Source organism: Drosophila obscura, unplaced genomic scaffold (assembly GCF_018151105.1).
Source record: "Drosophila obscura isolate BZ-5 IFL unplaced genomic scaffold, ASM1815110v1 contig_150, whole genome shotgun sequence".
Taxonomy (NCBI): Eukaryota; Metazoa; Arthropoda; class Insecta; order Diptera; family Drosophilidae; genus Drosophila; species Drosophila obscura.
Genome location: NW_024542736.1, coordinates 438,203 through 450,962, shown reverse-complemented (window position 1 = coordinate 450,962; position 12,760 = coordinate 438,203). Strand labels below are relative to the sequence as shown.

Sequence of the window (12,760 nt, the reverse complement as noted above, 5' to 3'; positions counted from 1 at the left end):
TATTACTCTCCGCGGTTTAACAAAGGGTGCTCAACTTTTTAAATAGAGGGGTGTGAAGTGGGTTAAGTATCGTTTCATCGACGGATAGGTTTTCTTACGATTTAAATGGTATTTCCCGAAACAGCACAAATTTTCAAGCTGTTCTAACAAAATGCGTTTCCCCGACTCTCGGATCTGCATGGAGGGGCATGCCAATGCCTTGGCCCTCAGCAAGGACAACTCTCTGATCGCAGTGGCCGGGCGTAGCTGTAAGAATCCACAATCCTATATGATTATCGACCAAAAGTTAAGACATGACATTCTTTTGCTTTCCGCAGTGCTCAAGGTCTATTCTATTGACGATTATGGCTTTAGGGAAGTGTGTAATATGCGTGGCGGGAAGAACCAAAATCTTAGCTACTCGTCCAACGACGTTGCCTGGAGCACCATGGACTGCAATCTGTTGGCCACGGCGGCCACCAATGGCGTTGTATCAGTTTGGGACCACTCCAAGTGCGGTCGCCAGAAGCAGCTGCTTGTCTACAACGAGCACGAGCGCACTGCCCACACGGTGACGTTCCACAGCAGCGAACCCAACATATTGATATCTGGCTCCCAGGATGGCACCATCAAGTGCTTTGATATACGCTCGGACAAGTCCGTGAACACATACTTCAGCAACTCGGAGTCCGTGCGTGATGTGAAGTTCAGTCCACATGCCCAAAATATATTCTCAGCCGTTTCGGAGAACGGCACCGTCCAGCTGTGGGATATGCGCAAGTGGGACAAGTGCATGGTGCAGTTTACGGCGCATTATGGACCCGTGTACACCTGTGACTGGCATCCCACGCGCAACTGGCTGGCCACCGGCAGCCGCGACAAGCAAATAAAGGTGTGGGACATGGATGGACGGCCAGGCCTGGAGTATACAATACACACGATAGCTGTGGTGGGACGCGTCAAGTGGCGACCAGAACGAACGTGCGTAAAGATTGATTTGGTTCGAGATCATTATATCATGCTAATATCCTGGCTTACTCTTCCTTCACAGATATCACATTGCTAGCTGTGCTTTGGTGGTGGACTACAGCATTCATGTGTGGGACATACGGCGGCCCTATATACCATTCGCCTCCTTCAATGAGCACACAAATGTGACGACGGGCATTGCTTGGCTGGGCAGTGATTCGCATTGTCTGCTCTCCACCAGCAAGGACTCCACCCTACACAAGCACGCCTTCGAGGATGCCACACGACCGGCTTTGAAGGCCAATGCACAGGGTGCCAGTCTGGGCCGATACGGTGACATATCGTTTGCCAATAAAATCAAGGAATACGCACCCAAGACGAGCGGTGCATCCAATACAAAGACCAGTTCCAGCTTCATGTATGTCTGAAATATTCTACAATTTTGCATTCGTTTGTAAATAATTTCCAATCCATAGTAACCGCAGAAAGTCCATTGTGGCGGGGAGCATTCAGTTCCACTTGGACCATTCCCGGATGTACAAATTCATGGTGAAAGATGCAGTAAGCTAACAGATACATTGCCGAACCTAAAGCCATATTTTAAACGCAATCTTGAACACAGTTTTCGAGCTTATCCCTAAATGAAGCCGATTCGAAACCTCGCCTCGAGCATGAATGTTTTATCGGATGCGCCCGAGAGCTGATGATGAGCGGCAAGAAGCTGGCCGAGCTGTGCGAGCACAATTCGGAGGTGTCCAAGAAATACGCAAAACACAATGTAAGTGAAGCAGCTGGCATTATGGGACTACTATTATAAGCTACCATCATTTGCAGGCCACCACCTTGTGGAACTTTCTCAAGCTGTTCTACGGCAGCAATCACTTTGAGCCGCCCTTTGAGCATCGGTCTTCGTTCTCGAATCAAAAGAATCCCATTAACTCACGGCGAGCCACGCAGGTGGCCAGCGATTGGCCCCAGCAACGCAGTGACCTGAGTAAGGATTTGAATGGCAATGCCCAGGAGGCGACACACGAAATTGCCGCTGCCAACGAGGATGATGATCCGCTGGGTGGCAGTGGCGTGGAGCAACCGCCGACCAGTTCAGTGATACTCTCCGAGACGCAAATCATCAGCGAGATAACCTTTGATAACTTTGAGTTGTTGCGCAATGGTTTCATTTATGTGGGACCCACGGACGCTGCCAAGGCGCTGGCATTTCCTGCTCTGCATCACGATGTGCAGGCAGCGCGACCACAACTGGAGATCAAGGACTCCGACCATGAAAAGTCTCCCGTAAGTAGAAGGAATCGTTTTTTTTGTTTTTGACTCGATTTGTAAATGATTGTTTTGGTTTTTCCTGCAGCCGCCGCATGTTCCGACGGTTTTGAAGGTCAGCCATGTCCCGCCCATAGCGATGTGGGAGCCACACAAATTTGTGGCCGATGCTCTCATGCTGCTGAATGACGTGGGCGATGTGCAAACTGCTTTGACTGTGATAATAGCCCTCGGCGAAGCGCGAAAGCTGCTGCCACTGGAAGACACTCTGGTTGTAAGTAGCCATCCCCCGACCCGGAGTATCAGTAAATTTTCATGGCTGTGTCTCATCCATTAGGAGCATTGGTTTCACACCTATGTGGATCAGCTGCATCGCTACGAGCTGTGGAACGAGGCCTGCGAGGTGATTAACCGATCCTGGCTGCGTTCCGTGCAGCAACTCAATCAGCACTCAACGGCAATGCATACGAATTGCGGCGACTGTGGCCGTCAGCTGGGCAGCAAAGTGGGCTGGTACTGCGACAAGTGCAAGTCCATGCAGTCGGCCAAGTGCTGCGTATGCGGACTGATTGTGCGCGGTGTGTACGCCTGGTGTCAGGGCTGCTCGCACGGCGGCCACATCGAGCACCTGCAAAAGTACTTTGCCAAGCACTCAAAGTGCCCCAAGTGTGGCCACCTGTGCGCGTATTCATGAGACGCGGAAGAAGCTGAGTAGCGTGGCTCAGCTTCCTTCCAATCGAATCTGAACTGAATGCGCCTGAATGGCCTTCTTCTTGCCGGAATAACTAGCAGTTTGTTGATTAGTTTTTAGGTGTATTTATGTCTCAATGTATATCAATGTTAATGCTACTTGATGAAGGTGCTCTTAAAGGGTAATATAACGACTACCTTTCAAGTTGTCAGTTGAGAGCGCCCCGTCGCACATTCAGTAGCAGAAAGGAGAGAAAAAGTTATAAAATTGAGAGTTCTGTAAGAATTAAAAACAAAAGAAAAGAGAGCAACACATTTGTTGCCAGATTCCTCTTTAGAATTAAATAACTAATTGTATGTCCTTATGGCGATTCCCATTCCCCGAGAGAGTGTGTACCCACCACAAGGACACCACCGCCTGCCAGCGCTGTCCAACAAAAAAATCCATCGTGCCCTTAGCGCAATGAATATTTGGCAAGTGTTTCGAAAGTTTGTTGCTTATGTTTTGGGGTGCAATTTTCGGTTTGCATTACATTGCGCCTCGCGCAGTTGCAGCCTTGAGGTTGAGGGATCAACTCAAAGCTTGGATTTTGGAGCAGCGTTGGCGGCTAATTGTCAAGAGGCAAATTCGAGGCTCACAGTTTGGCAAGAGTCGCCGTCGGCCCCTGCTGCACCGGAGCTGGTGCCAGCCATAGCCGAGGTGGCATTGCGCTTCAGCGTCGTACCCTCATCATAGCGTATGGTCATCGAATTGGAGTTGCCGGGTATCAGGACATATCCCAGCGATTCATAGAACTTGATCAGCTTATCCTTGCAATCCAGCGACATTTTATAGCAGCCAAGTTCTTCGGCCAGCAGCGAGACGGTGACCACAATGCTGGGTATACAACAAAATGGAGAAAAATCATAAGTCACAGCCGAAGATCTGCATCAGGGTTATGCTTACAGCTTGCCCAGTTGCTTGCCACGATATGTATCATTGACCACCACATCCTCCAGTCGCCCACGCTGCAAGTTTACGAAGAATATGAAGGACTAGTAAGAATACAGAAAGATTCCCTCAACGTACCACCGAACAATTGTGAATGAACTTGCGCTCAATCACCAGAGAGGCAGCTCCAATAATCTCGTTCTTGCGTGTATCTTCGATGACCGTGACAAAGTAATCCCCGCTGGCCTTCATCTGCGAGAAGCGGGCTGCAAAAGCAAAGACATGTAGAATGAAATAGATGCGTGTGAGTGCGAGTGGATCTACTTACTCAAAAACTGTGTGCGATTTACATTCCCCACGTGTGTCAGTTGGGAGAGCAGCTGCAGGAATCCACGATCATAGTCCGTGTCCTTGAGGGGGCGCACCTTCATCCATGGCTCGCCGGGATTGGCTGCCGATATGAATGGCTTGAACGTGGCCGGAGTGCGATGAAAGTCGAGCTTCAGCAGAAAGCTGGGATCGTACAGATACGTCTCTTGCTGTAATTGATTAGCAGATAAGGGCGGGATTAGTTACGAGGCCACTCTCCGCAGATGACACGCATGTAGTAATTTCTACCGGGTGTTGCACCATTTTCAGACTACTAAACACGTCAGCAAGTGACGCTGTTGGAGGTACAACTGAGCCAAAAGACAATCAACAGGTAAAGGTGGAGACCGAGCCCCAAAAGCAACGATAACAGGAATGGTAGCAGGAACTGGTTTCGTTTCGTTTCGCCCTCACTTTCAGACAGCCAGAGCAACTGGTTTGGGCATAAATTTCCTAGTCTCCGCCGCAAACGAAACCGGTAAAATGTGTAAGAGCCGACAGAGCAAATGGCTTGATTTTCTTGCCATTATTGATTTTAGTTTGTTGTGGTTTTTGCCAGGATTAAAAGCAAAAGAAAACGTGCATTCAAGGTCGAACCGCTGTGCTGGTGACTGAACTGCCACATGGTCATGTTGCTGCCTCTCCGGCTCGTTTGCGTGGCTGTCTTGCTGGCAAAATTCCACGCCATGCAGCCAGAAATGATACATCCATCAACACTCACCATGATTTTATCTAATGTTTGCTGTTTGATAGCAATAGAGCACCACAGCCTATCACTACGAGAAAAAAACTGGAAGCGGAAGCTTGTCCGCTGCTTTTATCGGCCAAAGTTTCGGAGCAGACTGAACTGAAATCGACGTGAAACAAAACGCGGAGAACGGCTAGACGCGCCAGACGCGTACCTAGAGCGCTTGGGGCGTCGGTCGGGCCCCAAATTGGTTGTCGTCTAATGACAAAGGGGCGGCGGGCATGCCTTTCCAAGCACCCAAGAAATACAGAAAAATCGCACTCAAAATGACCCTGAATGCGCTCCGACTAAATTGTAAACATTTGAACAGCTGATGGAAAAGAGAAACGCACCAAGAGAGAGGGAGACTAGAGAGTGTACTAAAAGAGTCAGAGAGAGCTAAAAACAAAACTGCCGTTTATTTCGTTTCTTTACAATTAAATAACACAGTTCTAGCGGCATTACGTAGCCACAATATACTTGGATGTCTGGTACATCTCATAGGCAAACTCCTCCCTATGACTGGGATCGTACTCCAGGCCAACGTAGTCTATTTCCAGGCCAAACGGACCATCCATACCCTTTTTGGCCGCCACGGAGAACCCGAAATGGGTTACTTTATTGAGTGGTATGGCCCCCTGACGATCCTGGACTCGCCCCTTCGAGGATAAGAAGAACTTGGAGAAGGGTATCTTGGCGATCTGCCAATGGGGACCGCCGCGGGTATACAGCACATAGTGATAGATGTCGTTCCACATGAGATCAAAGTAGCCCTCGGTGTGCAAGTTGATCAGATAGCTGCGTCCATCGCCACGCACCTTCATGATCAGCATGTTGTACTGCGTCCAGTCGTAGGTCGACTCTCGTTTGAAGGATTTCTGCAGGAAATGGAAGCATGCAATTATAAAGCGAACAGAAAACCCATTTTGAGAATCCTTACTTACCCGCACTCGCTTTGTGCGTATATTGGCATAGCCCGTCCGCTTTATGATGCCATCCTTTGTGTGGTTTGAGTTGACTTCGCCGTGAAAGAGACCCGCTCCGGCTGCACTCAGCTCCAGGGCGGCTGTGCTCTTGCCTTCGCCATGATCTGCATCGGTGGTCACCGTCCACTTGTCCAGCACATCTGGAGCCTTGAAGTCGAACACCACATCCGTTTCGCCAGGACGAAACACCAGTATGGGATCGCTTTCCAGCTGCTCCTTTACTTCTTTCCGCCACAGCTTTATCTCATCCTTCAGGTCACGGAGACCATCCATTATAAGCTGTTTCTTGGACGGCTCTGGCAGTTTCGTCTTGTAGCCGGATTTCTTTTCGCGCTCCCAAAACGTTCGCTGCACGGCTGTGGTGTGTACTTGCTGGGCAGCCGGCATCCAGCATCCCAAGCGCTGTCCTTGTCTTAGCAAATTATACATATTCCCATTTGCGTTTAATTAAAAAGTAAATTTCCGGTCTCCCATAAGCGGTTCCAACAACGTAACAACAATCAGCTGTTCGCTTTTGCCATTTGTTAGCGCAGAGAAATATCCAATCGATGTTTGCCGACAACCCATTATGTCCCCCAATGGGGGAGAACTTTTATGAGAACTAATAGGCTTTTTACACTGGGCGCGTCTGCTATCGATATCGGCATAGACGCAATGAAGCAGAAAAGGCGTTTACATTGGAAGACGTGCGTCTTGAATTTGGATTTGGGTGTTTGATGACAAGGAAAGATACACAAATTTTTGAAAATCAACAGAATTAAGCAAGACGTCAGGAAAATGGACGAAAAAGAATTGATTCTCATATTTAAATATTATTTTCAGACATTTCATTGTAGAGTTTGTGGGAGTTCTTCTTCAAATTATGAAAACCACCGAAGTTCGTCTCCAGCAGTGTCTTAATGGCATCAGGGGGTCAGAAAAATTTCATATGATAATAATACAATCAGTTTCAAGTATTTTATTTAATGACTTTATGTATATTTTCACCTTTTTGCACAATCATACATTTTTAGCGCCAAAATTTGATTTTTGATCTACAATTTTTTGTTGTTATTAGTGGTGATAGTTGCGCTAATAGGCAGAAAATACCAAAAATGAGCAAAATCAATCGATTATACCGAATAGACGCACATGAATCAGACACTGACGCAACTTTTTGCCACCACTAGGGCCCTATGCTTAACCCATGTAAAAAAAACTGCGTCTTCGCCAAGACGCAAAGAAGCATGACGCAGCCCCAGTGTAAACGGCCTATAATTAACACTATACGTTACGTAGAAATATTTAGCGCCAAATTCACGATGAGGTTTCAATTTCAAAGAAGAAGAAGAACAGCTGGAGTAGTAGCTAATAGTATTTTTATTCCACTATTTTTAGATATGGTTTAAGCAAAAATTTCAAAAATTGAAATCGTTTCACTATACACAGATGTAACTAGTAATAGTAATACACCTGTTATTTTCTACATGCAGCTACGTTATTTAGTATGTCAAAAATACCAAGATTTTACACTTTTTTCTTATATGGCATCCAGCCTGCCGATAATTTGATATTTTTGGCTCCATTTACAAAAAATTATTAACAATTTTTAGTTTTTATTTTATTATTGATGATTGCTGATTTTTTAGCTCATCCGTTTAACCATAGATTTTTATGAGTTTATCTTGAACGACGTTTATTTAATGCACATATACCGAAAAAACACATAGACAAAATATATATTTTTAATAATAATTTTTCTCAGACGAGATCACCTTGTAAAGTTGAGAGACAGACATCGAAGTTTGGAGCTGCATTTTATAAAATATCGGAAAAGCATACCTGGGCAGGGCTGCATCTGCTCTTTAGCGATAGTATAATGTGGACAACAACGTTTTCAAAAATCTTGGCGCGTGGTAAATTAAAAGACTCGGTTCGAGTTAAATTTATATTTGAAAATATTCTAGCTGTTAGCTGCAATCGGTGCCAATATATTTATACATCAGCAAAGATTCATTCATACCCACGAACAGATATATGTATGCACGAAGAACATGTGAACCTGAGAGGCTGGACAGCAATTGGAGTCTCGAAAGCGTTCAGTACACTTTCGCACCTCACTAGCTCCGGTCACGGAAAAAGAGAGGAAATCCGTAGCCAAACGAAAAACAAAGGCACGCCCGTGAATGTGAAAAATTAGCACACATTGCCTGCCAGTGGTGCGAGAGAACAGTTGTATATCTTGAAAAGCTTTAAATAAACAAATTTGATTGACGCCCTCGACGCCCTCATCGAGCGACGCCTGTGTACAACCCATATTCCTGCTGGCCCACAAGATCCTACCAGAAAGGGTCAGAAAAGATGGCAAAAGTGTAATTGGTTGCGTGCCCTGATTAATTGCCGATTTATTCATTCGCAAGAATAAATAGATGATGACCCCATGAGGCGTGCAGGGAGCGGCAGCAAGAACACAAAATTGCCAACAGCTGGAGCCAGCCTATCCTCTCGTTTGTTCGGTCGGTCAGTCCAAATCGAACGCTTATTATTGTATTGGCCGCAAGCGTATAAACAAATAACAACGGACAGAAGTGGCCGAGAAAAATGGAGAACGTGCGCTTCTCGATAATCGTAAGTGATGCAGACAGGCCATGCATGCCCGTTCCTCCTCTCATCATCTGTGCCCCAAAACATCCGTTAATTGGTTTGTTTGTTTTGGCAGGAAAATGATCTGAAATGGAACTCGGAGAGCGACCAGGCGGCCGACCAGGACGCTGACCTGCTCTTCGAGAAGAGCAGCGTCTCGAGCGAAGCCAACTTTGATGCGGACCTCAGCAAAGAGGCGCAAAAGATTTTCGACCGCCAGCAACAAACGCAGAACCAGTGGCGCCCGCAAGAAATTGAGCGTACATTGTGTGCCATGCCCAATGCCAAGCACGTCGTGGATATGGTAAAAACGGGATGCATTTTGGGTAAGTTTCCCACCCATCACCAGACTTCCGCTCCAAACTTGACTTGGCTTTCCATCGCATCGCATCCCAGAACTCATTCCCGACTCCATCGACTACAATCTGGCTCTGATTTGCTGTGCAATATACGGGAACGTTGATAACGTAATGCGTCTGCTGAACCACTACAATGCCGACCCAAATGCCACCGACAACAGGGGTCGCACACCCCTGCACTTTGCCTGCTTTCGAGGGAATGCTCCCATAGCCAAGGCACTGCTCGATGGCGGCTCCGACCCGAATCGTTGGGATGCCAGAAAGGAGGTTACGCCGCTGCATTGCGCTGCCAGGTGAGTTTTGGGGAGGCGAGTGGGGTGAGTGTGAGAGTATTTCTCATGCGTGGGCTGGTCTAACAACAAAAATATTCTCCACCCAAATGCATCCGTCGAATGCGCCGCCAACTACTAACCTCCAGCCACAGAGTGTGTCCACATGTGTGTAATTAAAATGTTCTCGCCTCAGTTCCAAGAGCGTTGAGTGCATTCTCCTGCTGCTGCGTCGAAAGGCGAACATCAACATCGGCATCGAGAAACTGTCCGCCTTGCACTATGCCATCGATTGGAACGCCGTGGACTGCGTCGAAATATTGCTCAAGTACGGAGCGGATCCGAATACCCCTCAGGTGTACACCGAGACACCACTGCATACGGCCAGTGCCTTGGGTTACACCAAGTGCGTTCAATTACTCCTCAGCCACCATGCCGATGTGCGTTCGCAGTTCTATGAAGGCAAGGTGACGGCTTTGCATTTGGGTAAGCGAATATCATCCCAGTTCCCACAGAGGCATCCAAGTGACATAATTGGATACATCAAATTTGTTAAATTACAGCTGCAGAGAACGACTACGTGGATTGCGCGCGACTCCTCTTGGAGCACAAGGCAGATGTCGACTGCCGGAATGCCAGCCAACAGACGCCACTGCATATAGCTTGCCTCACGCAGTCGATCGCCACAGTGCATCTGCTTATATCGCACGGCGCGAATGTGAACGCCACTTACCGTGAGGGCAGAACGGCTTTGCACGCGGCCATCGTGAAGAAGTCTGATTGCCTCGACTGCTGCTACGCCTTGCTGACCGCGGGTGCGGACGTTAATAAGGTGCGTAACGAATATTCCACGATTACACTTACTGACCAATCACTCACGTCCGGATTTACAGCCGGATCATTTCGGATTCACTCCACTCCACGCCGCAGCGTTCAATGAGTACAGCAACTGTGTCTTTGCGTTGATTGGCAAGTGGCAATTTGAATTATCGCCCAAATGAAATGGGGACGCAACACGGCGGAATACTGATGCAGTTTTCTTTCTTTCAACAGAACACGGAGCCGATGTCACCGCCCGCACCGATGGACGCGTCTCAGCGCTGTCGTTCATAGTGCGACGAACTCCCGAGATAATACCGAAGCTAATGAACAAATTTAGCTCCTCGATCAAGGCCTACGATCACGAACTTGGCAATGTGGACTGCCAGATCTATCTGGATTTTCAGCCCTTGGTCCCCAGCCGATCGATGGAGCGCGGCGAGACGGAGCTGCTGCTCGCGCTGATCGAGGTCGGGCAAAAACGCATCCTGATGCATCCACTCTGCGAGACGTTCCTGTTCCTCAAGTGGCGCCGCATCCGCAAGTTCTTTCTTATGAGCCTGGCCTATCACACCATCTTCGTGCTGCTGTTCACACTCTACGTGATTGGGGTGTTTGCACGCTCCTGCAAGGACGGCGCGACTTGCACAGCCGCTGGCTATGTTTCCACAATTTGCTACTTTGTAATTGTACTGAATTTTATTCTGCTCGGTAAGGAGTTGTTTCAGATGGCACACGGCCTCCACGGGTATGCCAAATACTGGGAAAACTGGCTTCAGTGGTCAATTGTCTTTGGAGTGTTTCTCTGTGTGGTACGAAATAATTTAAACTAATTAAAATTAATCGTTTTACTCAGCAACCTTCCTCCCCAGTCCCCGGAGATCTTGCGTACTGGTGACTTGAGAGCGGTCCCCATGTGGCAGCATCATGTGGCCGCAGTGGTCATCCTCCTGGTCTGGCTGGAGCTGATGATGTTGGTTGGTCGCTTTCCCATATTTGGCATTTACATTCAAATGTTTACCAAAGGTATGTATGTATGTACGCTTAATATATTGCTATAAGCCATCCTGTATGAACTCCCTTCTTCTCGTATACTTAATTCAGTGGCGGTCAACTTTGGAAAATTTATGTTGGCCTACATATGCCTGTTTGTGGCCTTCGGACTAAGCTTTGCTGTGCTCTTCAATGATTACCCAGCCTTTGAGAACATAACCTGGTCATTTCTGAAGACCATAACCATGATGTCCGGCGAGCTAGAGTTTGAAGACATTTTCTACGGGGACTACGCCGTAAAGTTCCCCGTCACAGCCCACATCATCTTCCTAGCGTTTGTGCTGCTGGTCACTGTGATTCTCACCAACTTGATGGTGGGCTTGGCTGTTAGTGACATTCAAGGACTGCAAGTCAGTGCCTCACTGGACCGCCAGGTGAGACAGGCAGAACTGGTGTCGCGTCTGGAGAGTCTCTTCTTTTCGCGCCTATTAAGGAATGCGCCCGCCCATCTGATCCAACTCTGCAAGCGGAGTGCCTTGCTGAGCACCTCGCGCGACAAGCTGCAGTTCGCCTTTCGACCAAACGATCCGCGTGATAACCAGCTGCCCGAGAACATAAAGCTAAACATATACAAACTGGTGGCCGAGCGGCGGGACAGGAATCAGAGTCTCCGACGTCGTCAGTTCGAAAGCAACTACAACATCTTCAGTCGCAGTCTGCAGCGCCAGCAGCAATGCCCCCAGACACAGAGAGACGGGGCTGATGCGAACCAGAATAAGCCGCCACAGCATTTCTCCCATATAAACGAGCTGTTGCGTCCTCGGTCCGCCACGAATGTTCCACAGCAGCTGCGACAGGAGAACGAGGTGACGGTCAACCTGAAGAACCACACGAATGCCCTGAGCGACGTACGCATCGAGGTGCAAGCTCTCAAGGCTCAGCTGGAGGATCTGGTGACAAAGTTCGAGCAGTTCTCAGAGAACGCCACACGCAAATTAAACTACAGCGCCGACGAGCTCTGTCGTATGCGCCAGACTCAGTCGACCAGCACGGACACGCATCGTCAAAGCCGCTATTACTTCCGCTGAGAATGGATCAATGTCCACAGAAATGTTTCCAGTTTTACTTTGATATACCATTAAAGAACAGAAATAGTTAGCTTATGCGCCTAGCGAGAGCTGGTCAGCCATTTGTCGTTAGCCTTATTCCAGACAAGCGTCTCGTCACTTGGTTGAGGATCACCAGGGGCTATAAGGGTCCAAGTCTGCGTTTTCGGACTATATGCAAAGTTCTTCGAGTTGAAGGGTGGCGGTGGAGCAGTTTGAGTCACAAGAGGGGGACGAGTGATGGGCACAATTTTCGGATACGCGTTGGGACCATCAATTGGCAGGCTATTAATGTACTCCACCTGTGACTTGGGACTATTGTGGTTGTCCACTGGCGCCGACATCACCCCGCCCTGCCAGATCAATGCCACAAGAGCTGTAAGAACGTTCATCAACGGGTGTTTTGTTTTCTACAGAGATAATGCGTATCAGTCTTACTGCAAATGTAGCACACAACGAACCCCGACATACTTATGTATATATATATATATATTCAAAATAAATCGACGTTAAGACGTCTTACTAAACAGAGAAACGGCGCGATTGCGACTGCTCTATAGACTGAGACTGAGATTAGATTTAGTTTGAGTCGGGATCGGCCTTTCACATGCCAGAGATACAAGCGCGAGATTTTCTGCTTTAATTTGCTTACAACACTGATAGATC

The 12,760-nt window shown here is 47.9% G+C and overlaps 5 protein-coding genes across 7 annotated transcripts; 2 read left to right on the top strand and 3 right to left on the bottom strand.

Moving 5' to 3' along the window:
* Positions 1-40: 40 nt before the first annotated feature.
* On the top strand, positions 41-3,118 carry LOC111079486 (GATOR complex protein WDR24). Its single transcript, XM_022374678.2, has 8 exons — positions 41-248; positions 318-960; positions 1,031-1,366; positions 1,425-1,509; positions 1,571-1,726; positions 1,783-2,241; positions 2,312-2,497; positions 2,561-3,118. The coding sequence occupies exons 1-8, from the start codon at positions 152-154 to the stop codon at positions 2,915-2,917; spliced, it is 2,319 nt and encodes a 772-aa protein (XP_022230370.2). The 5' UTR covers positions 41-151; the 3' UTR covers positions 2,918-3,118.
* Positions 3,027-5,226, bottom strand: LOC111079488 (probable glucosamine 6-phosphate N-acetyltransferase). 3 transcript variants are annotated; one of them, XM_022374682.2, is made up of 6 exons: positions 4,935-5,226; positions 4,173-4,383; positions 3,983-4,110; positions 3,860-3,921; positions 3,553-3,790; positions 3,027-3,190 (listed from the first exon to the last, which is right to left on the bottom strand). In XM_022374682.2, exons 1-6 carry the CDS (start codon positions 4,935-4,937, stop codon positions 3,149-3,151), a joined length of 684 nt encoding a protein of 227 aa, XP_022230374.2. In that variant the 5' UTR covers positions 4,938-5,226; the 3' UTR covers positions 3,027-3,148. The 3 variants fall into 3 exon arrangements, with proteins under 3 accessions (XP_022230374.2, XP_022230372.2, XP_022230373.2); XM_022374680.2 differs by lacking the exon at positions 4,935-5,226 and adding an exon at positions 4,463-4,566; XM_022374681.2 differs by lacking the exon at positions 4,935-5,226 and adding an exon at positions 4,463-4,566 and having other exon boundaries at positions 3,027-3,111.
* A 116-nt stretch (positions 5,227-5,342) lies between these two features.
* Positions 5,343-6,437, bottom strand: LOC111079487 (complex I intermediate-associated protein 30, mitochondrial). Its single transcript, XM_022374679.2, has 2 exons — positions 5,885-6,437; positions 5,343-5,818 (listed from the first exon to the last, which is right to left on the bottom strand). The coding sequence occupies exons 1-2, from the start codon at positions 6,353-6,355 to the stop codon at positions 5,402-5,404; spliced, it is 888 nt and encodes a 295-aa protein (XP_022230371.2). The 5' UTR covers positions 6,356-6,437; the 3' UTR covers positions 5,343-5,401.
* A 1,573-nt stretch (positions 6,438-8,010) lies between these two features.
* Positions 8,011-12,146, top strand: LOC111066475 (transient receptor potential channel pyrexia). Its single transcript, XM_022355136.2, has 9 exons — positions 8,011-8,533; positions 8,625-8,874; positions 8,945-9,200; positions 9,373-9,662; positions 9,740-10,008; positions 10,070-10,145; positions 10,230-10,807; positions 10,868-11,021; positions 11,100-12,146. The coding sequence occupies exons 1-9, from the start codon at positions 8,507-8,509 to the stop codon at positions 12,074-12,076; spliced, it is 2,877 nt and encodes a 958-aa protein (XP_022210828.2). The 5' UTR covers positions 8,011-8,506; the 3' UTR covers positions 12,077-12,146.
* LOC111066476 lies at positions 12,068-12,632 on the bottom strand. The gene is made up of 2 exons (XM_022355139.2): positions 12,566-12,632; positions 12,068-12,504 (listed from the first exon to the last, which is right to left on the bottom strand). Exon 2 carries the CDS (start codon positions 12,484-12,486, stop codon positions 12,157-12,159), a length of 330 nt encoding a protein of 109 aa, XP_022210831.1. The 5' UTR covers positions 12,487-12,504; positions 12,566-12,632; the 3' UTR covers positions 12,068-12,156.
* Between the last annotated feature and the right edge of the window lie 128 nt (positions 12,633-12,760).

Bases quoted from the DNA above. Each gene is read 5' to 3' on its own strand.
- LOC111079486 (XM_022374678.2), top strand. From the start codon at position 152: ATGCGTTTCCCCGACTCTCGGATCTGCATGGAGGGGCATGCCAATGCC. The intron at 1,367-1,424 runs GTATGTCTGAAA...TCCAATCCATAG, and splicing joins AAGACCAGTTCCAGCTTCAT to TAACCGCAGAAAGTCCATTG. The intron at 2,242-2,311 runs GTAAGTAGAAGG...TTTTTCCTGCAG, and splicing joins CCGACCATGAAAAGTCTCCC to CCGCCGCATGTTCCGACGGT.
- LOC111079488 (XM_022374680.2), bottom strand. The intron at 3,791-3,859 runs GTAAGCATAACC...TTGTATACCCAG, and splicing joins GGCAAGCAACTGGGCAAGCT to CATTGTGGTCACCGTCTCGC. The intron at 3,191-3,552 runs GTGAGCCTCGAA...TAATTCTTACAG, and splicing joins ACGGCGACTCTTGCCAAACT to AACTCTCAATTTTATAACTT.
- LOC111079487 (XM_022374679.2), bottom strand. From the start codon at position 6,355: ATGTATAATTTGCTAAGACAAGGACAGCGCTTGGGATGCTGGATGCCG. The intron at 5,819-5,884 runs GTAAGTAAGGAT...CATTTCCTGCAG, and splicing joins TACGCACAAAGCGAGTGCGG to AAATCCTTCAAACGAGAGTC.
- LOC111066475 (XM_022355136.2), top strand. From the start codon at position 8,507: ATGGAGAACGTGCGCTTCTCGATAATC. The intron at 9,201-9,372 runs GTGAGTTTTGGG...TTCTCGCCTCAG, and splicing joins CCGCTGCATTGCGCTGCCAG to TTCCAAGAGCGTTGAGTGCA. The intron at 10,808-10,867 runs GTACGAAATAAT...CTTCCTCCCCAG, and splicing joins TTGGAGTGTTTCTCTGTGTG to TCCCCGGAGATCTTGCGTAC.
- LOC111066476 (XM_022355139.2), bottom strand. From the start codon at position 12,486: ATGAACGTTCTTACAGCTCTTGTGGCATTGATCTGGCAGGGCGGGGTG.